Here is a 24,787-nt window from a genome sequence, read left to right as displayed (position 1 = left end):
CACCTGTAAAGTAAGCATTATTGAAGCTATATGTGCACTTACAGAATAGCACAAAGACATAGACTATAGATATTTATGTATACTGCATGTTCACATATACACAGAAATGAATATGTTTATTGAACAAATTTGCTGGTATTCAGGTCAGAGCTGTTTACAACAGTCTAGTTAAAATCAAAACACCATAAAATGGACAGGAAAGGACACATTCATACCAATCACATTAAAACAGAATAAACCAAAGAAGCAGAGCGCGGGAGGCAAAGCCATCTAATCTTCCAGGCAATCCAAAACATACCGATTGCACAAACTTAATCTGTGTCATAAGTTAATTCAAAAGAGTGAGTTTTAAGTAGATTCTTCAATTCAGAAAATGAAGGTTGTGTATGAATTATTGGTGGACGAGCATTCTATAACTTGAAAGCTAATAAGAAATTCCTAGCCAAATCATAAAGGGCTTTTACACAAATACTTGCTCTCTGACATTAAGTGGCTCTTATACATTACCTCCTAAGAGCTCCTTGAGTTCCAGCTTCTACCAATAACAGTCCCCTGCACCAGAGGTCCCCATTCAGTAACACAGCATCCCACAGACCTTCTCATATAACCGACAGCACACAATTTATATTTGGGGGTCCAGTCCTTGTCACTGCCACTGGCTTGAGCCACTCCTATTTCATGGAGCACTGCTACAGGATATGGTATAGGAGTGCTGGCTGTAAGAATAGCCCTTAGCCTTCTTGTCTTTACTAGTAAGGGGATGCTGCAGGAACGTGGGCATCTCCTTGAAGAGATGAATAACAAAAAAGGCAGCAGAAAGCAAAAGAACCATACCCAAGTTTCCCTTCTGGTAGGAATCAGGTGCACCAGAGAGGCCATGCTATAATGAGCTCCCATTCTGCATGCCCAGTCATGGGTTATCTCTCTCTCACCGGGAGCAAGATGAGCCTCCAAGCTCTCTATAGCAAGAACATGCATGCTGTGCAAAATTTCCTTACCACAGAGAAGAGCTCACCCTGTCAGGTCTCCTTCTTCCAAGCTTCCCCTTCAGTTAGGGTTAGCAGATGGTGCCAGGTCATTGGGGACAGCTGACTTTGTCTTATTGCATAAAGGGGTAGGGTTTGAGAAGGTTAGGGTTAAGTTTGAGTAAGAGTCTTTAATGTGGGGCGGGAGCAAGGAAGAGCCAAGAACCCTGGATCGGACTTCTGTTTTAATGAACTGGTCCTACCGACCTTGGGGGTGCCACACTCGAAAGGGTCGAGTCCCTCCCCACATTTTCTGTGTTTAGAGGAGCCTCAACTGTATGCCTGGCCACCTGTCCAGAACAGACCACAGTTTCGAGTGCCTTGTGGGGTCTGCTCTCTTGAGGCAGCTGGTTAGCTGTGAGAATGGGAAGGAAGAGGAAAGGTAAATATGTCTCCTCAATAACTGTTTCTAAAATGTCTTCTTGACCAATGGATAAACATGTGTTTCCTATGACAAATTCTCAGAATTTGTCTTCTACCGCAGCCACTAGTTCGGGAGCTTCTTTAAGTCCTGGGGGCTTCCTTGAAATTCTCCAAGGAGGGGTTTTCTGAATCAGTTTCCGTTCCTGTTGGAGAACTATCAGCTAAGATTACTATCAGCTAAGATTACTATTATGGATTTCTATCAGCTAAGACTCCTTTGGACTTGAACACTGGACTTCCGATTCTGGTTATGAAACCTGTGGTTTAATCGACTCGAGTAAGCTCTACTCTGCCTGACTTAACCTTAGTAGATATTTGGAGTTCGCTGTCCAGAGTTGAAGTTATGTTGAAGAATTCTGTTTCCCAATTATGTGATTATATGGAACAGGTTACTCAGAATTTATAAACTTTAGATCTTAAAACTGTGAATTCAGATAAGAGGATGGGATCTATTTCTTCATATTAAATATGAAGAGTTAGAAAATGTTTATAGATCTATAAACTAGGTTACTGTCATCAGAAATCTTACTCTGTAAATATTTGAAAGAGGTCTTAATTACTAATGCCAATTCAACACATTTTTTTCTAGTTGTTTTATATACCACACACAAAGAGATTGCTATGAATGTTGAGGAACAGATAGGAAAGTTTCTTGAAAATAATTCTGATGTTGGTTTAACCAAATTTTTGGAGACCTCTCAGGATGAATTGATTCAACGTTCTACTTTATTGGCTTCCTTTATATGTGACAACGATAAACTACTTGCTCTCCATAATTACTTTAAGAATAAGGAGAAATTATTTTGTGGTCAAAAATTGAGACTCTAGCTAGGGCCACTGAGGAAAAGAGGAAACAAATTTCTTGACTTGAAGTCCTGGTTATTGACTTTAGGAGCAACATTCTTTTTAAAATTTTCATGTAAATGTTTGATTACTTATCCATTATGTATTTTTTGATTCATTACAATTAGAGAGGTTAATTATTGAAAAAGAATCTTCTGGCAATGAGTTAGGATAGGTTAAACAGATTTGTTCATAGTAAAGAATATGCAAAGGAATTTGATTTTCCTGAGAAAAAATTTTGGATTATTGCACTCAGATTCCATTGATGTGGGCTATATTTTGGGTTTTTTCTTGTAATGTGAATGTGATTTATTTCTGAAATTACACAGTTTTTTTGTTTTTTTTTGTCAAAGCAGATAAATAAATAAATATCAACAAAAAGTACAGACTACTTTGGGCTAGTGTTCTAGGGGTATGGTGCCGATATGCAGCAAATCTGTGACCGGTCTTACACAGACTGATTGTTTTCTTAGCTTTTTCTCTATAGGTCTTTGTAATTTTTTCCAGTCAAAAACAGAATGAGAATTGCTTTTCACTTCAGAAATCTAAATCATGAAACAAAGGGTGCAATTCAAACCTCCATTCTCAGCGAGTATCCCAGGCAAAGATGGGATTGAGGGGAGGAAAAGAATAGTTTAATAATTTGGGGCATTTGAATCTCTTCTGTATAGCAAAGACTGGGAGCGTGTGAATCAGGCCAGAAGTGCTCAGGCCAAGCATGAATTCCTTCAAGCACAATAGGATCACTAAAATCCCATCAAAATTAATAACATAGAATAGAATATGACGGCAGAAAAGGGCCATTGGCCCAACAAGTCTGCCCACTCGAAGAACCCTCCCCTCTAAGCACTTCATTGAAGTGAACCCACATATTTATCCCATTTTTTCTTAAAATCGAGCACGTTGCTGGCCTTAAGGAAACGCAGGACCTTTGATGAGTTTATCAGAGTGGGCCCCCTCCCTCCCCTCGGAAGCTGAAAACTTTAGGGCTCTGGAAGATGAAAAGCAAGGGGGGGAGTAGCTCTATATCTATTACTGCTAGAGTCAGGCCTCTGAACTCTGCATTCGCTACTATAACTAAGATCCACTGGCTCACAGAAGTAACTGGAAAAGATTTACCTGACATAGGGGCTTGGGACGATCTCAACCCAAACAGCCCTGATTATAGGCTTTTACACAAACAGAATTATGCAGGTAGAAATCCTGAATTTGCCCAGGTGGATTTTCAGTCAGAATGTGCATACGCTTAACCATAGTAGAAAGAGGTGTGAATGGGGAGAAGGAAGGTGCAATTTGGTTAGAACAGATCATCATGAATAAATGATAAAATTTCAAAGATATACTCAGGCCTTCATACCCTCTTTTAAAGGGATGATTTTAGAGGTATGTTCCATATGCGCTGCTCTTTTAGGGGCACAGTTGCAGCCTAACAGGCCTCTCCACTCTCAGGATTAATACACCTCAAAATGTCCCCTGGTCGGGCCCTTCAACTGCAAACTGCCAAATGACGGTCCTACTCCCACTTCATACCAAGTCACTGGAATCGACTGCCCCCCCCCCCCCCCCAGATCAGATCCCTTGAAGGACTCCTGAACTTTAGGAAAGCAATAAAAACATACCTCTTCTCCTACGGGCAGTGGATCACAAAGAATGTATATGTAACAGACCCTCAGTATGTGTTAAGTTTGGATAAAAACTTTATTGAAAATTCTTGCACTGTAACTATGCCAAACTGCATCCTGTAAACCAAAGGTACCAAACGTTTAGAAAGTCAATAAAAACCTATCTCTGACAAATTTCTCTGACCTCTGATGTACTTCTAATACACTTCCAGATAAACCTGACTAAACTTAACATGCCAATGGCAAATTGTGGCTATACTGTATATTATATATGCTAACCTGTAACCCATTCTGAGCTCTTTGGGGAGAACGGAACAGAAACAAGTTAAATAAATTTAAAGGGGGTGTCATCATTCATAGCATTCCAGAAGGATACCTATTACCGTGCTCCAAGACTGTTACTCACCAGCCATGACAGGTGCTGCTCCTCCTGCTTGCAAAGGCTGCCATTAGCATCAAATTCACTTCCGATTATTTGAAATGCTGCAAAGACTCAAAGTACACACAAACTATGCAACTTTGGGCTAGATTCACTAACAATAGGGACTCAATCGCTGTCGGCCGATTCTCCAACAGCGACCGATTCACTATTAAGGTTGCATACAAATGATTTGCACGGAGGTGCAAATCATTTGCATGCAAACCCACTGACTCAATTGCTCTGTGAGCGATTGAGACATGCGCAGAGCCCCGACAGTAGTGACAGGGGAAGCAGCCTCCTGTCACTGCTATCAGGGCTTCTGCCAGGTTGTTGTTTTGCTTTTCTTTCATTTTTTTTTTTTTAATGGCACATATATTTTGAATGTATTACACACGTTAAAAAAAAGAAGCCTCCCGACAGCACCCCCCCCCCGACAAAGCGTCCCCTCCCTCACCGAACCAGAAAAAAATGGCAGGAGGGATACCCATATACAGTACTTACTGCACCCAAATGTAACTTCTCTTGAGCAACAATTGAAAATGTTAGAAATATCACCTCGGCATAACTGAGACAGGGGGCCATTTTTGATAGGACATCTTGAGATGTGAGGCCAAAAATCGGGAGGTACAAATGTCCATTTTTGAAACTGCTAAACATCTTTTTTTTTCCCAAAAAAATCACCTATTTTGGCCTATTAGATGTCGTATAACTTTTTGCCCATTTTTGAAAAGAAAATCATCCAAGTCAAGCCATTTGGAAGTAGGCAGGGCCACCATTTATACTACACTGGCCAAACAGATATGCCAGCAGAGCAGTGGGGGATCTTAGAGGGCACTTCTGTGAACGTCACATAATGGGTGCCAGGAGTACATCTCACCATAACTCCCTCAAAACCTACTATTCACACATGTTTACCACTCCAATAGCCCTTATGGCTGCAGGTGTCACCTATGTGGCAGTACAGTAGAATTCTGGTGGTATTTGGTATGCTCACATTTTCCACCATAAAAGTAGTGGGTAGGGTGGGAAATAGGCCTGGGTCCCCCTCTCTATGGTTCACTATCCCACCTATCCAGGTTACTCCAGACACCTGCTTGCCGCTCTACTAGGATTTCCCATACCAAGTCCTGCTGTTACAGATAATCAGTTTCAAAAACCAGCACTTGATGTTTTGTTGATTACAATATCCAAGTGCCAAATTCTGCCATCTTTTGGATGTCTGTGTTTTTTGAAAATGAGCCCCAAAGCGTTCAGATAGTCTATAACAGGGGTGGGCAACGAGGGCTGGAATCCAGTTGGGTTTTCAGGATTTCCTCAATGAATATGCATGAGATCTATTTGTATACAATGGGAGGCAATGCATGCAAATAGATCACATGCATATTCATTGGGGAAATCCTGAAAACCCAACTGGATTCCAGCCCTCATTGCCCACCACTAATAAATGCCTTTGAAAATTGGGCCAAGGGTGTTGAATTCAGCTCTGTCACCTATTTACTAAATTATGCTAGATGTGTAACACAGGTTTTAACGTGTGCTGTTGGAATTTCTAAGTACCTATTCTTTATTTATTTATCTTTATTTATTTATTTATCTATCTTATTTTTATTGTATCCTTTAATGTATATTTTCTCTGTAAACCTATATTACTTATAATTTTAATGCATACTATTGTCTATTTTCTGTAAACCGCTTAGAATCCTAACGGAGTTTAGCGGTATATAAGAAATAAATTACATTACATTAATGCAGAGTTCCATAAACAGGAGGTGTCACTATAGGAGGGAGTAACCATTCACATGCCCTAATAATTTACTTATTGTCATTTGATATGTCACCAAATGACCTGTGCTAAGCTTCACAACGGTTTACAAAGTATAAAATATGGAAAAAGCAAACTAGAAGTAAAGCCAAGAGGAAGAAGAAAAGAAAGGAACAAGAGAGAAATGTCTAAGCGCATGGTGGGCCAAATATTTGAGCAAACAGATGAGTTTTTGAACAGTTTTTTAAAGCTAGAAAGGGTAGGTTGATTATTGATGTTGAGTGGCAGCTCGTCCATAATTTAAGGCCAATGTAGTGGAAGGCAGTAGATCGAGAAGAGGTTAAGTAAAGTTCAGAGGGCGGTGAGAAACAGACTGCAGGAAGCAATGAGGAATATAAGGAATGATGAGTTTGTTAAGCAAAGGCTTGGCAAGGTCAAAGTGATGTGCCGAACGAAGAAACTTAACTGAAGTAGATTGAATGAGTTGTAAATGTTTAAGTGAAGAGAGAGGTAGGTCAGCGTAAAAAGCATTCCAGTAGTTGAGGTGGGGGGATATTACTAGTGTTAGCAGTATTCTGTGTGAGTAAATGTCAACCCCACCTATGTCCTGCCTATGGCTCTCCCCTGTGAAGGCCCCTCAAAATGTGCTATGCCATTTTAGTGTGCAATTATACAAACTATCACTTATGCATATATGTGGACACCTAGGCATGTAAAGGCCTGAATTCTTAAATTTAGGTGACCTGTTATGGAATGAGAGGGGTTAATGTGCTGTGTTAACTATTAGTGCATTGTAACTACAATGTTAAACACCCATGGTGAAATGTCTTATTAAGGTGTGGGAAGAGGTGGGAGATCTCCTTGTATTTAATGTAGGGTGCCATTAGTATGTGCTAACTATTAACATGGTAAATAATGCAGAATGATTAACGACACCTCCAAGGGTGTAATTAACTAAATTCCATATTAACGTGCAGTGGTGGCTATCAACCAAGTGTCACTAATGCCTTCTATGATTACTACAAAGTTTTTATACATTCAGCTAACACACATTAATTTAAAAAAATGGGCTTCTACATGCGCAATCCCCATGCTTTTTCTGTACAGGATTCCTGAACATTTAAATTACATGTGCAAGTTCATAAACACATCTTCCTAAAGTCCCACTCCCATCCTACCAGAACACCCAGTCAAATGTATCTGTGCATTATGAAGTTGCATGCCTATTTTTATGTTGCTAAAAACCATAAGAACATAAGAATAGCCTTACTGGGTCAGAGCAAAGGTCCATTAAGCCCAGTAGCCCATTCTCAGGGTGGTCAATTCAGGCCATTACCTGCCAAAACCCAAGGAGTAGCAATATTACATGCTACCGATCCAGGGCAAGCAGTGGCTTCCTCCATGTCTTTCTCAATAACAGACTATGACTTTTCCTCCAGGAACTTGTCCAAACCTTTCTTAAAACCAGCTGCGCTATCCGCTCTTACCACAACCTCTGGCAACGCATTCCAGAGTTTAACTAAAAAATATTTCCTCCTATTATTTTTAAAAGTATTTCCCTGTAACTTCATCGAGTGTCCCTTAGTCTTTGTAATTTTTGATGGAATGAAAAATCAATCCACTTGTAGCTTAAGAGTATAAGGGCAATTTTATTCACGTAACTTCTTAGTTTACACATACATGTTGAGAATGAGGGGGAGTTATCAATGTGAGTTTCCATTAAGATGTGTTATTTAATTGTTAATCCTAGTTATTAGTAACAAGGTCTCATTGCATGAAATGGGCCCTGTGCTAAAATAGCATGAGCCAGTAGAAAAACAACACATCTTCCCCTTAGTGTAACCAGAGCAGATATTGTGATGTCATAATGCCTCATTCCACCAATACCTAAGAGCCAACCTCATCAGTGATGTCAGCATGGCTTCACTGTCTTATACTTGGCTCACTTATTACATAAAGCAGTGATTGTGAATACTAGAGACATTTCTACCGTTAAGATGTGTTATTTTACTTTTAATCTGAGTTATTAGTAACTAGGTCTCACTGCATAAAATAAGATTTAGGTTAATATAGCAGAGTGAATGGTAAATTAACATGTCTTAATGGTAGCCCACATTGATAACTACACCCCTAAGTCTTTGAAGATTTATCCCTAATATGATATACTAGTCTTTAAGCCCGTTACATTAACGGGTGCTAGAATATGTATGTGTGTCTGTATTTATTTATTTCTCTCTCTCTCCTTAGCCTGTTTCTGTATTTCTTTCTGTCTTTCTTTTTCCTCGGCTGTCCACCACCACCCCTTGCCTGCTCCCCCTGTCCATTCTCCCTTCCTTTTTCTTCCCCTGTGCCCACCACCACCCCTTCACTGGTCCCCTTTTCCAGCAGCAGCCCTTCTCCCTTTGTTTTAACTCCCCCCCCTGTCCAGCAGCACCTCTTTCCTGCTCCCCCTGTCCAGCAGTAGACCTCCCTTCCTTTTTCTGCCCCCCTGTCCCTCAGCACCTCTTCCTCTGTCCAGCAGAATCTCTTTTTTGCTCTCCCTGTCCAGCAGTAGGCCTCCCTTCCTTTTTTTGATCCCCCCGTCCATCAGCACCTTTTCCCCTGTCCAGCAGTACCTCTTTTCTGTTCCCCCTGTCCAGCAGTAGGCTTCCCTTCCTTTTTCTGCCCCCCTATCCATCAGCACCTCTTCCCCTGTCCATCAGCACCTATTTTTTGCTCCCCCTGTCCAGCAGTAGGCCTCCCTTCCTTTTTCTGCCCCCCTGTCCATCAGCACCTCTTCCCCTGTCCATCAGCACCTATTTTTTGCTCACCCTGTCCAGCAGTAGGCCTCCCTTCCTTTTTTTGTCCCCCCTTTTTTTGCCCCCCCCGTGCATCAGAACCTTTTCCCATGTCCAGCAGTACCTCTTTTCTGCCCCCCCATCCATCAGTACCTCTTCTCCTGTCCAGCAGCAACCCTTACCTCCTTTATTTTTTGTCTGCCCTCCACCGACATCTGCCTAAAGCCGCCGCGGCCTGCAGACACCGACAGCCTCTGCGGCCTGCTCCCACTCCCTCCTCGCCGTCGCTTGTGGTGGCTCCGTGCTTAGCCGCGGCGGCCTGCAGCTGCTGACAGCCGCCACAGTCTGCAGCCGCTGACAGCCACCGTGGTCTACAGCTGCAGTGGCCGACAGCTATTAGGCTTCCACCTCTCACTTTTGCCGGTCTGGTCTGGCCTGCTCGCCTTGCCGTATTTTTTTTTTTAGTTGAAACACGCGGCGGTGGCTCCTCTCATGATCCCCACCTGCGTCGGAAGTCCGACGCAGGCGGGGATCGTGAGAGTAGCCACCGCTGCATCTTTCAACTAAAAAATGCAATACGGCAGGGAGCAGGCCAGACCGTAAGCCGCACATGCGCACTTCCTATGGGTCGCTACAGCTCACGGAAAACCAGTGCACGCATAGGAAGTGCGCATGCGCGGCTTACCGTTTTATTATATTAGATAATAAATTTGTCTCAGTAAGTATAAGAAAAGGAATCGGGTTCTTTATTTTTAACTTACAGCAGGAATTTCCTCTTGCTCTGGGCTGCTCTGTGTATCCCATGCTTGGGATGAATAGTACAGTCTCTCCAAGTACCAGAGTAAAGCTTCTTGCTCTTCCTCCGGCACGTTATCCCAGGACCTGCCAGACTTTTCCATCATCTGGCCTGGGGAGTTTCTCCCTGGCATCCTTATCTCTTGATCCTAGGTAGCTCCTCTTCTTGTCCTCAGTTATTTCCCTGCTTCTTCCACGAAGTATAGGGATTTCCTTCCACCTGTTCCTCAGGAAAAACTGATTTGAGATAGTCTGAAGATCCCAGAAAATCAGAAGCTGTAAATCCTGGGACAGTATCATACAGTTACCTTCACCCTTTCCAGATACAGTCTGATAGGTTTGACAGCTTTTGCCTTCCAGCACTGACTCAGGGCACTGCTCTAAAGGTCTGTGACCTCCACCCTTTCGACAGTGTTATAGGCCTGTAACCTTCAATCCTTTTATTGCAGTAGCTTCCAGGAGCCCCAAAAGTCCTGCTCAGGAGCAGACATCTGAATGAAGAAAGTGAATGAAACCAAAGACAGCCAGGTGGCAGCTCCCTTCAGTGCCTCGTTACTGAATCCTTCCTATAAGCTAGGACAGAGTGGCTCTGAAGCTCCAGTTGCTGTCTTGTCACCAGGGTGTGTCTCTCAATTCTGTAGCACCCCTGCATAGGGTAAAAGCATCTAGCATTTAAAGATCACCATAACTCCCAGCACTTCTCACAGGTTTATCTTTAAAGCATGCCACAGCAACCACAAGCACTTTTCAGCCCACAGAACACAATAACTGACAGCATTTCTCTAGAGCTGTGCTCTGATCATTGTACTTGCTGTGGTTCTCCAAGATTGTCCACAGGATCCACCTCATACCATCCCTTCAGGTGCTTCTCCTCGATAGTGCCAACCCTTCTGCCCCTTCTTGCCCTCTTTGTTGAAGACTGAGCAGAAAGTTGCACATGCTTGAAATTATCCGAATAATGTTCTCCTCCCAGGGTCCATATGCGGCCAATGACCTGTAGTAACCTAGCCCTGCCTCTCAGCAGATGCTTCCTCTAGCCAAGAAAATTTATTGGGGTTGAAAAACAATAAAAAAAAATTGTCTTGCAAAAGCTGAGCAAAGGAGGAGCACGTGGGAGGCTCACAGCTGGATCTGCCTGGAGCAGAATTCAGCTTTCCAGCTTCACTGTGGGATCAGGACAACAGTCTTTAAACCTTCCTGTTAAAACTGAGGCTGTGTGATGAACTTCTTAAGACATCTGATGTGCTTAGGGCTTACTCTGTAAAGGAACTGAATGGTAGCACTTTTTTCTGCCAGCCGATGCCTCTGTGCCCTCCGTCTTTTGGCTCTGAGCAATCAGAGAAAACACGTGGTAATAGTTCCTGTTAAGATTTGTTTCTGCAAGGCTGTCGATGTCTTTGACAGATTCAAAATAAAAAGCAACTATACCATGCAAGACATTGTACAGGGCTCGTTCTCTTATTAAATTTGGAAGAAGGGGGTGTTGAACTGACTTCTATTCCCTTCTCTCCACACCACTTCAGGCTCAGAAACATGCTCTTCCTGTTAATTCCAGTTTGCTAGCCACACAGATATTTGCTGGAAAAAAATTGGACTCTATCACAGCTGTATTTCACCCCTCGGCAGCCCCAGAGTTCTGATAAGAGAAATCTCACAGAAGGATTCCAGGGCTAGAACAAAACAAATTTCTATCCGAGGCTCCGGAATGTCAACAATGGACTGGATTCATAGACAGTCTAGAGCTGCAATAAAGGATCTGGCTTTCAGAGTCCAATGCTCCCAAGGTGGAGAGAAAATTAAAAATCAGAGATGAAGCAGCAAATGGAATAAATGACCAGATCCAAGCAATCAGGTGGGATACTTGAAAACCCTGCTCTCTTGGGCAGAGAGAGCGAGCTGCAGACTGGACATACAGCGCAGCAACAGTCACTGATATTTATCTGCTTACACCCCCTCCTCCTCAGTACAGAGTACCAGTCCGAAACACTCCCAACCCTGTGGAAGTGGCGGTAAACATTAACTCTAAGGCAAACAGAGCGAGCTGGGACCAGGTGGTACCCTACCTGCATGAAGAAAGAGGACACTCATGAACACAAACATACGGCATAGATAGGTTAAAATCCTTGGCTGCTGCCAATTATTTTGGGGAAAGGGGGGACAGGGAAGGACCAGAAAGATTCTTAAAACTACTGCTCAGAGCTGAGAATAGCTGTGAAATCTGAGAGGGAAAGCATGAGGACACTGTCATTTTATATATTACTACTACTACTATTAATAATAATAACAACAACAACTTTATTATATATTTATATACTGTCTAAATCTAAGGTTCTATGCAGTTTACAAGAAACAAGCACATGAAACAAAGAAGAAATTAAGAATACACACAATATTATAAAACTTCTACAATAGCTAAGTTTTAAGTACCATATATACTCAAATATAAACCGGGATTTGGGGGGCCAAAAAATTGGACCAAAAATGGGGGTTCTGGTTTATATTTGGATCATCCCCTAGTGACTACCCGAAACCCTCCTGGACTTCCTGCAGGCCTGCCTTAGGCCGGGACATGAGAGATCCCTCCCGTCTCCTGCCATGGCAAACTAATACTAATAACCACCCTCCCTCCTTCCCTCCCTCACTACCTGTTCCCTGGTGGTCCAGCGTGTATCCTGCGCTGAGATTCTTTGTAAAGGTAGCAGCCAGTGGTGCACTCGGGCCAGCACGCAGGAGCGAGCTTTTCGTGCTGCTGGCCAGCCCTGCACCGCTCCTTGATAGGCTGATGCGAGAAACGCGAATCCCGTGAGAACTCGCGACAGCCTATCAAGGAGCGATGCAGGGCCGGCCGGCAGCATGAAAAGCTCACTCCTGCATGCCGGCCCAGGTGCGCCACTGGCTGCTACCTTTACAAAGAATCTCAGCGCAGGATACATGCTGGACCACCAGGGAACAATTAGTGAGGGAGGGAAGGAGGGAGGGTGGTAATTAGTATTAGTGTCAGCTGGGGCAGGAGACGGGAGGGATCCCTCCTGTCCCGGCCTACCACTAGGTGGTTTGTTAGGGTTCAGTTAGCCTTCAGTTAAGGAGATGGGTTAATCTGCAGGCTGGATTGGAGGGCAGAGGGGAGTACGGGGCAATCAAGCCGTTGTGGCATCACTGATGAGGTTGGTTCTTTTTAGGGGGAAGAAGGTATAGGGAAGGAAGGTGGGACAGTGTTCACAGCCTGGCAGGGAGGGGGCAGAGTATTCAGAACCTGTCAGGGAAGGGGGCTTGGTTCACAGCCTGGTAGGAAATGGGACTGAGTGCAGGGTAGGGAGGGAAGGGGGCTGGGTGCAGAACTTGGCATGGACGGGGGCTGAGTGCAGATCCTTGCAGGGGAGGGCGTGACAGAGGGGACACTGGGTGCAGATCCTGGCAGGGCATGGCACTTGAATATTAAGCCCCCAACTTATATTCGAGTCAACCATTTTTCCTCCTTTGGGGGGAAAATGGGGGTTCTCGAATTATATTCGGATCGACTTATATTTGAGTATATACAGTTGTTTTTGAAACTTCAAGTAGTCATACTCCCCCCAATTCTTTATACTTGTGTGCACAATTTTTTTGCTTTGTGTGCAAAGTTATGTGCACAAGTTATAGAATACTGTCAGTAGCACAAGTAGCTTAATATAAATAGCTGCTGACAATGTTATCAATTATTGAATATAATTGTGTTAATTGGCACTAATTAGCAGTTATATACATAACTGCTTTTAGCTGGGATTCTGCAAATTGAATGCACAAAATCCATAGTGCAGAATCGCGATGGGGCGTGGGCCTGGGAGGGAGTCAGCACTTACTCATATGGGTTACACTGTAGAATACCAATAGTAACACGCCTAACTGCCTGCAGATAGTCATGTGTATTTACACCAGCTATTGAGCTGGCGTAAGGGCTTGCACCTAACGTTAAGTATGCAACTATGGGCTTAAGCTAACTGCTGATATAGAATTTGAATTTAACATTCATCGCTCTAGTGCCTAATTTGAGGCTATCTATATAGAATTATCCCCAATATGTCCTCAACTCTATTAGTAATGAGTTCAAGTTTTTGTTTCAAGTTTTATTAATTTTTAATATACCGACCATCAACAGGTATCTAGCCGATTTACAATAAAATTTTAAAATTGAGATAAAAGGTTAAGCTTATAAAAGTAAAATTTTGTGAGGAAGAAAAGGGGGTGTACATTAAGGACATAGACAGGACAAACTTGAAAGTGAGGATAAGGAGGAGGGAGAGGGGTAAAGTTACATTATTAGAAAGGAGAGGGAAAGAAGAGAGGGGAGAGAAAAAAAAAAAGAGCTGAAAGGAAACGGAGGGAGAGGAGTAAAACATGAGGATGGGATCGCTTCTTAAAAGCGGTTGGTTGAATGAGAAAGAGGTAATTCAAGAGCAGTTGAAAGCATCTTGAAATAGGAAAGTTTTTAAGTTAATCTTAGATTTATTGATTAGTTTTTCATGGCGGAGATGAGATGGTAGGGCGTTCCATTGAGTTGGGGCTACTACGGAAAAATTCAATTTCCTTGTATAGAAAAAGTCCTTTATAGAAGGAATGGAGAGTAAATTCTGGTGTGCTGATCTAAGCGTCCGTGTAGGGCGCAGAGGAATGAGGAGCTTATCAAGGAAGGAAGGTTGATGGGAGAGTTTGATTTTGAATGTCAGCATGATGGTTTTGTAAGTAACGCGGTGTGTGATGGGCAGTTCAACATATAACCGAGACAGCATGGCAAACCTTCCAATTTCAGCTTCCTTCCTCCACCCAGCAGAGCCAGCAAGTGCAGTCAAAATGGGATTTGCAACTGGTCTATTTGATGACAAAAAACTTCACTGCCTTTCCCAGTGGTGGACAGAATCAAGACAGAAACAGTGAACCGGAGGAATGGAGAGATGAGCTCTAATACAATCGGATGAAAGTTAGACATGACAAACTTCTGATCTTATTTAGCCTGTTTATGGGTTACTTGTTTCATGTGAACAAGGTTTGAATATTTACATAATTTAATTCGTTTTGTGTGAACAAGGTTTGACTATTTACTCAGAGAGATTCTGTCATTCTGAATCATACTCAGGAATATCCCTGGTACTTAGTTTCTCAGGCTTCCCCTGTTCCAGAGACTGGAGAGATGCATCACTATCTCCACTCATATGGACCTTCTTTTCACCACGTAAAACCATTAGAATAAGACGGCCTCCCACCACCACCACAACCACCACATATACACACACATCAATTCAAGCAGTCAGAGGCAGCAACTGAATGAAGCATGTTAACACAAGCTACTTTCATTCACCCTGTCCAATGGGGCCCTTCTCTCTTCTTAGAAGTAGTTTACATCATAAATATGTACTTCAAGGGGGCAATTTCATAAAAGAATGCCAATGAAACATCCAGAAAGTGCCTATTTTATAAAGGCAATATCTTCAAAATGCAATCTCCTCAAAGAAAAACTTACAATAACATTTTCATAGAACAAAAGTGTAGTAAAAGGGACCATCATCATTCTATTATCTCAATCAAAACTCAATCATCGGTCCCCCAAGGGCAAAACAAATGTATCAGCTGAACACATACATCAAAAACCTTTAGTTGCACAGCTTCTTTTTCTATATAAAATGACTAGCTGATGCCCCGGCGTTGCACGGGTATTTAATTATAGCAATAACACTGTAAATGGATTCAAATAAAGATGCTTTATAGTGGTGAATGAAATTATTTTTTTACAGCTTAATAAAAAGTACAATATTCAAATTATAATGTGAAATAGTTGACAAAATGAATACAATACAACTAACGCAAAACGTGATTATAAACAACAATTTTAGTTTCACCTCCTGGAGCAAGAACATATAAATTATTGGGTGAACCCAGCCTTGAGCAAGCAACATAGAGTTGTGGGCCGCGAGACCTCCAGAACATATCACCCCAGGTAGTGAGGGATCAGCATACCAAGTTTCGTTCAAATCGGTCAAGCCGTTTTTGAATTACAGTGAGAATGGCAGCTTTTTACATTTTTTCCATTGACATGAATGGGTGAAATATGATTTTCTGTTTGTAGCTCCGCCCACGTGTGCAGGTGGGCCGCGAGACCCCCAGAACATATCACCCCAGGTAGTGAGGGATCTGCATACCAAGTTTCGTTCAAATCGGTCAAGCCGTTTTTGAATTACTGTGAGAATGGCAGCTTTTTACATTTTTTCCATTGACATGAATGGCTGAAATCTGATGTTCTGTTTGTAGCTCCGCCCACGTGTGCAGGTGGGCCGCGAGACCCCCAGAACATATCATCCCCGGTAGTGAGGGATCTGCATACCAAGTTTCGTTCAAATCGGTCAAGCCGTTTTTGCGTGATCACGGCACATACACACACACACACATACATACATACCTCCGATTTTATATATATAGATTCTATAAAAAAAGAATCTGACATATGTATAAAACTGATACATTTTTCTTCTGCCACCGAGACCAATGATGGAATTGTGGGCAACCAGCTGAGATAATATCCTCATGCTGTTTGACCGTGCAGTAAATTGCTTCAATGACATCACTTACAAAAAAAATCATGACCCATGTAAATCCGCATTTAAAGGGTTAATGTGGCAGAGGTGCATACTTATTTTACTATATGTATCCTCCATTAAGGCAGTCAATGATGCATTAATATAAGTCTTTCCCTAATCCCTCCTCTCCCATCTCCCTCATCAACAAAGGTTCTCATCTGGCAGATTTTTCCAGACCAATATCTGAACATTAGGACATGGATTTTAAAATGTGATTCCTGGGATGGGTGTGTTAAAGAGAAACAGAGTTTTACAGTAGTTAACACCCAGGTCAAATTCTAGTGCATTTGAACTACAACAGAGGGATTTATCTTGATATGATGAGATATGCCACTCCTTTCTGTTATGAATAAGGTTTCTATAAGGAGATGTTGAATGATTATATAGAGTCATGTTACTTGCAAGTGCATTGGTTTAGTGATGAATTTATTACTAATGGGATTTGCCAACCTTTTCTTATTTTGCAAGATATCAACGCCACCATTAACAAATGACATAAATTATGATTTACACTATATAAAAATCTGCACTTGTATCTGAATTTTAACAGAAATGTTTATTGTTATTTCTTTAGTTTCAAATAAAGTTTTCTCAAATATCTTGGAAGCACATCAGCAGCTCCAGGGAATTCTAATGCAGGAACCTCAGTTTATTTATTTATTCAATTTTCTATACCAAGATATTTAAGCATTTTTCCCTGTCTGTCTTGGCGAGCTTACAATCTATCTAATGTACGTGGGGTAATATATTATAAGGGGAAAGCAAGTGGATTGTTATGAATCAATCTAGATTTTAATAGATGACATGACATTTCTAGGCCCAGTGTAGTTCCAAATTTTAAAGTAAAGCCGGGCTTAGTTGTCCTGGTAGAAAACAGAGTAGGAGGTGGCTGGTAGAGGAGGGAGAGAGGAAGGAGGGAAAAGAGGTGGTATACAGGAGAGTGACCTGAGTCCAGAGTTCTTTGCTATTAACCTTTAACTTTCAGCTGTAACATTAATACATTTAGAGGGCTCACAGCACACACACTTAAGCCCTGGCTCATAAAAAAAATCCCCACAAGTTGAGACTGGATAACATTTTTGGAGGCCAGGTCGCAGGTGTTTGTCAATATCAGATTGAGTTCAGACCCAAACAGAAAAGAGCTGACATATTTAGACAATGAACTTCAGCCCCTGCAGTTACAAGATGGTAAAGGCTGGGGATCTTCAGGTCCCTGAAGACCCAACTGGATTACAAGCTGAAAATGGTACTTCTGCTCTAAATTGTTTTCCCATATAAACACAAGTAGCCCCATGTTATGTTATTAGAGATTTGTATTTCACTGTATCCCCACAGAACAGGTTGAGAGGGTCACAATAACAATATAAGTACATCCTTCTAAACATAATAAGCCACTAGAGGAGGGAAATCATAAAAACTTATTAAAAATAGGTTTTTTTACAAAGAAAAAATCACATATAAAAAGGAATCAAACAAATTTCTAAAGGTAATGCATTCCGAGTCTTAACCGTTTGATAGCAGATAGATTTTTCAGATACAGATTTAAGTTTAATTCCTTTCATTGATGGTAAGGATAATAACGGTTCTGATTATGGCTCTTGGTGAAGCAACCTAGCAAATGAAATAAGTTGGGAAAACCTTCTGATACTTCTCCATGCAGAATTTTAAAGACCAAACAACATAACTTACTCAATACACAGTTCGGCCTAGAGCCATGGAAGGTTCACTAATAAAGGTGTAGCATGGTCATATCTAGACTTCCTATAGAGTGGGCCCGGTGCTTCCATGTACTATATCTTTGAGCTATGCTTGATAACAATATTGCATTCCTTTAAGTCCTTGGTGAAACAGTCTGTGAAACCCTGTGGGTGATAACTAGAGAATGACAAGGGGAAAAAAAAATTTGTCCCCGCCCCCATCTTATTCCCGTGAGCTCAGTCCCATCCTCATCCATCCCCATGAGCTTGGGCCCCGTCCAGTCCCCACGAGCTCTGTCCCTGTTCTATCCCCACAAACCATCTGTTCCTACCCGCACAAGCCTTGAATAGTTTTATACTGAACTTATTTTATTAAAGTCTAAAAAGAAACAATATTCTGTGCAATTGGCATTTTATAAATCACAAATCAGGATTTCCCTTCCGGCCGGAAGTTACATTGGAAGGAGGGACTCGGCAGCAAGAAGGTTCCTGTCAGAGCAGCCCTGTGTGCAGGAAGCTTTTAAGAGGGTGGTAGGCCCACCCCAGGAGGCGTGAAGAGCCCGAATCAGGAGAGTCGCAGGTTTGGTAGCAAGGGCGGGGGCTGTTGGACCCGTGATAAGGAGGAAGGGGAGCTGCTGGACTTGCAATGGAGGGGGGGGGCTGCTGGATGTGCGAATGTGAGGAGGGCTGCTGACTGGGAGTGGTGGGAAGGGAGGCAACTCGCGGCAGATACTTTACTGTGGGACAAGGCCATTCACCGCTCCACAGGGCGGTGAATGGCATTGTCCCCGTACCCACAGCAACCAGTCTTTTTTTTCTCCCTGTTCCTGTGGGTTATCTGCGGCTAGTCATAGGTAACAGTCACCGTGTCATTCTCTAGTGGTTACTGAGCCTAAATCTGGGCACCCACCGGTTGTATGTTCTTAAAAGGAAAGTAGGGACACAGTCATAGAGCCATTGTTAAGTGCTCATGTAAGTGCCAGAGACACAATGCAACTTCTTTTATTCTATAAGTTACACACCTAAATGTGAGTCCTTCTCCTGCTCCAGACTCAGACTGATTTGGCAGGTATTTGGTGATGGTAACCACTGGACCTGTTTGATTCTCTGTATCTTGGTGTGCTGTTATGAGTGAAATACTTTACAATCAAATATTTGTAGTAACTTTCTTGTTTGTTAGACTTGTGTACCATTTTGTCCTATACTGTCAGTTAAAGGTGATATAGCAAATCAGAAATAAATAAATAATAAATCTGTCTAATACAGTGGTCTCAAACTCAAACCCTTTGCAGGGCTACATTTTGGATTTGTAGGTACTTGGGAGGGCCTCAGAAGAAAAATAGTTAATGTCTTATTAAAGAAATGACAATTTTGCATGAGGTAAAACTCTTTATAATTTATAAATCTTTCCTTTTGGCTAAGTCTTAATAATAATATTGTAATTTATAGCTAAAGAGACACATGATCAAGAAACTGTTTTATTTTCCTTTTGTGATTATGATAAACATACTGAGGGCCTCAAAATAGTACCTGGTGGGCCGCGGGATTGAGACCACTGGTCTATTACATGCTATGTAAGATATTTGTGCATTTACCCCCAAATTCTACAAAGTCCGCTTAAAGTTAGGCACCTACATTGGCACAGCTAGCCCTAGCTTTCAATTAAGTCCAATTAAAATCAGTTATGAGTTAATTGCCAATTATTGGTGCTGATTAAGCTAATTTAATTGATTAATAAGCTTTCCCTGCAGATGGTCTGCACATGCGTTTTGTGTCCTTTTTTTTTTTACTGGGTTTTATTTTGGGTCCAACTCTCCTGCTCCTATCTCTGCCGGCGGCAGCCTCTTCCCGGTGGTGGCGGCAGCCTCTTCCCTCCTTCCCTGCAGTGTGAGCCCACAGTTTTAAATCGGGGCTGCATTGTGACATGCAGCCCTGCTTTAAACCCGTGGGCTCGCACTGCAGGGAGGGCAGCAGAGATCAGTTTTCTCGTGTTTGGCCCCCTTATTGCACTGAATGTTCATTTAGAAGGTTTCGTGTCGTTTTGCCTTTGTATGAAAACTGAGTGGCAGATCTACGGCAGTGCACAGATGTATTGTACAGTATATTAATTAATTTTGAGAGCAGCATGTGTTTTTAACGTATCCACATCTACAGTAATGTCCTGCTAATACTGATTTCTGTAATGTATGCAGCATAATTGGAAGACAGGAAGCCAACAGGCACTGCTCTCCCCCCTGTCCCAGGGCTTCTGCAGCCCCTGAAACAGGCAGCGAGAGCAGTGCAGAGGCAGCAATGGCAGAGGCAGAGGCAGAGGCAGAGTCGGTAGAGAGGTGTGCGACTGGTCCCTAGCAGTCGTTTTAGGAGTTGATTGGCCAGCCCAGTCAGATCAAGAATTTTGTGTTGTGAATCGCTGCCTTCCCTACTTTTGAATGTTCCTCCCCTCATTTGCTTGCGCGGATCAGAGGATGGTCGGCAGAGAGGTAAGTGAATCGGGCCAGAGGGGAATTTGGTCGCTAAGGGGTCGCAAACCAATTGGTTTGCTTTGTGAATCTAGCCCAAAATGGTTATGTGCCTAGTTCAGGGCTGGGGAATGACGGCCGCAATTCAGTCAGGTTTTCCCCAACGAATATGCATGAGAACTATTTGCATGCACTGCCTCCATTGTATGCAAACAGATTCCATGCATATTCATTGGGGAAATCCTGAAAACCCGACTGGATTGCGGCCCTCATTCCTCCCCCCCCAGCCTAGCTGGAAGCACCAATCTAAAAGTGGGCATGGTTAGGGGTGGATCGTGGGTGTGTTTTCAGGATTTCTGTCTGTTTTTGTCTTAGGAGTTGTTGTGCACACAACTTAGGCGCACACATTTTTTCCAAAAAAACCTTGGCATAAATAGGGTACGCCTAAAAGTTAGTAAGTACAGCTAAGTGTGATTCCTAGCTTTTATAGAATCATGCTTAGTGCTGCACTAGTCAGCGCCAATTTTTTAGGCGACATACAGTGGCGTACTAAGGGGGGGGCGGGAGGGGCGGTCCGCCCCGGGTGCCAGCCATGAGGGGGTGTTCCCGACCTTGCCGTTCATTCCCCCCCACCACCCCCGAAGGACCGCTCGCCCCACTGACCTTCCTGCACCACCTGTGAAGCAGCCCGCAGCAGGATCGCGACTTCAGCGATACCTGAGCTGCTTGGGCGCTGCTTCCTGCGCCGCGGTCCCGCCCCTCCTCTGACGTCAGAGGAGGGGCGGGAATGCGGCGCAGGAAGCAGCGCCTAAGCAGAGCAGAGATCGCTGACGTCGGGATCCTGCTGCGGCTGCTTCATAGGTGGTGCAGGAAGGTCAGTGGGGCGAGCGGTCCTTCGGGGGTGGTGGTGGAAGGACTGAACGGCAAGGCCGGGAGCATAGGTAGTGCTGCTTCATAGTGGTGCGGAGAGGCCAGGGGGCGAGAGGTCCTTCGGGGTGGGGTGGGCGGGCAGGCAGGCAGGCTTTCAAGGAGGAGGGGGGTGACAGACAGGCAGACAGGCCTTCAAAGGGGGGGACAGGCAGGCCTTCAAGGGGGGGGACAGGCCTTTGGGGGTGTGTGCAGACCTTCAAGGGGGAGGGACAGGCCTTCAGGGGGGGGCAGGCAGGCCTTCAAGGGGGGGACAGGTCTACAAGGGGGTGGGACAGGCCTTCATGGGGGGAACAGGCCTTCGGGGAGGGGGTGCAGGCCTTCGGGGGGGTGCAGGCCTTCAAGGGGGGTGCAGGCCTTCAAGGGGGGTGCAGGCCTTCAAGGGGGAACAGGCCTACAAGGGGGTGGGACAGGCCTTCAAGGGGGGTGCAAGCCTTCGGGGGGGGGGTGCAGACCTTCAAGGGGGGACAGGCCTTCAAGGGGGGACAGGCCTTCAGGGGGGTGCAGGCCTTCAGGGGGGTGCAGGCCTTCAAGGGGGGGTGCAGGCCTTCAAGGGGGGGGACAGGCCTTCAAGGGGGGGGGACAGGCCTTCAAGGGGGGGACAGGAAGGCAGGCCTACAAGGGGGGGAGGACAGGCCTTCGGGGGGGTGCAGGCCTTGGGGGGGTTCAGACCTTCAAGGGGGGGACAGGCCTTCAAGGGGGGGACAGGCAGGCAGGCCTTCAAGGGGGGGACAGGCCTACAAGGGGGGGGGGACAGGCCTTCAAGGAGGTGGGACAGGCCTTCAAGGGGAGTGCAGGCCTTCAAGGGGGGACAGGCAGACCTTTAAGGGGGGACAGGCCTTTGGGGGGGACCCTGGTTTAGAAGTACACGGAGGGAAGGGGGTGTTCAAAGAGACGTGCATATGCCAAACTTTGGGGGGGAGGAAGAAATAATGGGTCTGAAAATAGAGGAGAGGGAGAGAGATGATGGACCATGGGATTTAGGGAGGGAAGGAACAGAAAGGGAGAGAAATTGGACACAAGGGATGGTGTGGAGGAGGGATAGAGATACTGGATAGGAGGGTAATTGGGAAAAGAAAGGGAGAGATTGTGGACTCGGGTGGTGGGGAAGGAGGGAGAGATGCCGGATGAAAGGGTAGTTAAGAAAAGGTGGATCTGTGGAGGGAGATGAAAAAAAGGAAAGATACCAGACTTCCTGGGGAGGGAAGGGAAATGGAAAGGGAGGACAGAGTTGGCAGATGGATGGTTAGCATGCAGAAAGAAGAAAGAAGGAGACCCCAAGTTATCAGAAGAAAACCAGAGCCTTGGACCAACAAGATTTGAAATATAACCAGACAACAAAAGGTAGAAAAATTAATTTTATTTTCTGTTTTGTGATTATAATATGTCAGATTTGAAATGTGTATCCTGCCAGAGCTGGTGTTGGACTGCAAACGTGAGCTAGGATTTAACAGAGAGAGGAAAAGTCCTTTTTGTTTCTTTATTTTATTTACACCACAGCGCCAGTGTGATTAGGAGAAGCCAAAGGGGGTGAAAAAGATATAAAACCCCAGGAGTTTTGAAAAAAATCACCCAACTGGGCAGGAAAATCGAATTGAAAAACCAATTCAATAGGCTGAATCGAATCAAAATTTTTTTTCCTGAATCTGGCAGCATTAGTTTGCGTTACTGTCTTAGACTTTAGGACCTGGGATTGGGGAGAGATGGCATCCTCAGTACTTTATAATGCAAGTGAAACGAGGATTTGGTCAGACTTTTGAAGGGTCTGCAGAAAAAAAATATTGTATAGGCCGGGGACATGAGACAGCAGGAAATGGGAACTTTTCTTCCATTTTTGTGAATGGAAAGGCTGAGGATGTCAGAGAGTTCAGTTAAAATATGTGCTTTATAAGAAAATATAATAATGTGTTTTATAAAGTTTATAGCATAGCTGGCCTACCCAGTGAGGTGTTCCTAGTGGTGGTGGTGGCAGCGTGTCAATGTGTTGAGAGGAAGAGGTGGTCTGGGAAATTCTGCTGAGCAAACTCCGGGCCCATTTCCACCCCCCAGTTAGTCCACTCCACTCAACTGGATCACACACTGAGTGGGTCTTTGGGTGTTGTTTTGGGATCTCTTCCAGTGGTTTATCAGTATCTCCTTCTGGTCCAAGGAAGGAAACTTTGTTATCCTTAGCATTGACCTACAGAATATGTTTGAAACAGCGCTGCTTGTGTGGCATTAGGCTATGTAGTGATCGAAAGAAAAAAACAGACCTTTGCACATTTTTGCACTATATGGTGGGTGTATGAGGAGATTCACATTTCCTGCACAGCTAAGTCCATGTGAAGTTACCTTGTGCAGTATTTGACATCTAGCAAGGTCTCTGTTTGAAAGGAAAGATCTAAACTTAAAAATGAAGTGGCCAGAAATTATGGTAAAAGCAGATAGTGTAGCTGGTTTTAAGAAAGATTTGGACAAATTCCTGGAGGAAAAGTCCATAATCTGTTATTAAGACATGGGGGAAGTGTCTGCTTGCCCTGGATCGGTAGCATGGAATGTTGCTACTCTTTGGGTTTTGACCAGGTATTAGTGTCCTGGATTGGCTACCATGAGAATGGGCTACTGGGCATGATGGACCATTGGTCTGACCCAGGTAGGCTATTCTTATGTTATGTTCTCATCTGTAGGGGCCTTTGTTTTCACTTCTTATTTTAATGTATTTTTTTTCTGGGAACTTATCAGTGTTTTTTATAATGGGAACAAAAATGGAAGAGAATTAATGTGTGGGGGATGAGGGGGTAACTAATTTCTTCAGCTAAATAATTCAATCCACTTCAAACAGACATAGGAGAACTCACGCACCATTCACACACCCTCCAACCAAAAACGTCAAAAGAAAAAAACTGTTCGACAACCTCCTAGCCATACGAGCTGCAACACTCAACCCCCAACTCTACAACCAATTGACATCAACCACAGACTGCAAAACCTTCAAAAAGAAATAAAAACCCTTCTATTCAAAAAACACATAAAACCGAACTAACACAATCAGAACTGTCCCAAGCATCACCTGCAACTACTCCATATGTACTTCTGATGTCATGACAATTCAGACATAATTTATGTTATGTTATGTTTGGAATATAAGAAAATTTTCACTGCCTGTTTCTATTCTGACCATTTATTCCGTTTCATGGTCATTACAAAAAAATATTTTTTTACATGGGGGGGGGTGTCAAAAAATGATGGGCCCCGGGTGCCACATACCCTAGGTACGCCACTGGCGACATATATAGAATTGGGCCCTTACAGAATAGCGGTTATGTGAAATTTTGGCACTTATGTGCATATGTGCACACATATGCTTATGTATGCCATTATTCTAAACATTTACACAGTCCATTTGCTAGTCTGCTGATTGCCTAGCTGTATTTACATTGCAAATCGTCTGC

General features: G+C 43.6%; 1 protein-coding gene across 5 annotated transcripts in view; it reads right to left on the bottom strand.

The window, feature by feature from the left end:
• Positions 1-24,787, bottom strand: part of LOC117347498 (protein Aster-B) — a 206,515-nt gene that overhangs the window by 31,009 nt on the left and 150,719 nt on the right. Inside the window, exon 1 of one of the 5 annotated variants that reach the window (XM_033918537.1) lies at positions 9,635-11,502. The exons of the other annotated variants lie outside the window; for them this stretch is intronic. Coding sequence (XP_033774428.1) covers positions 9,635-9,802 — 168 coding nt within the window. The 5' untranslated portion in view covers positions 9,803-11,502. Of the gene's footprint in view, positions 1-9,634; positions 11,503-24,787 lie in introns of those variants that run through there. 5 annotated transcript variants of the gene reach the window in all.

This window comes from Geotrypetes seraphini, chromosome 13 (genome assembly GCF_902459505.1).
Source record: "Geotrypetes seraphini chromosome 13, aGeoSer1.1, whole genome shotgun sequence".
Classification (NCBI taxonomy): domain Eukaryota; kingdom Metazoa; phylum Chordata; class Amphibia; order Gymnophiona; family Dermophiidae; genus Geotrypetes; species Geotrypetes seraphini.
Note: the sequence above shows the minus strand (reverse complement) of the source record. Positions and strands in the feature narration are given on the sequence as shown.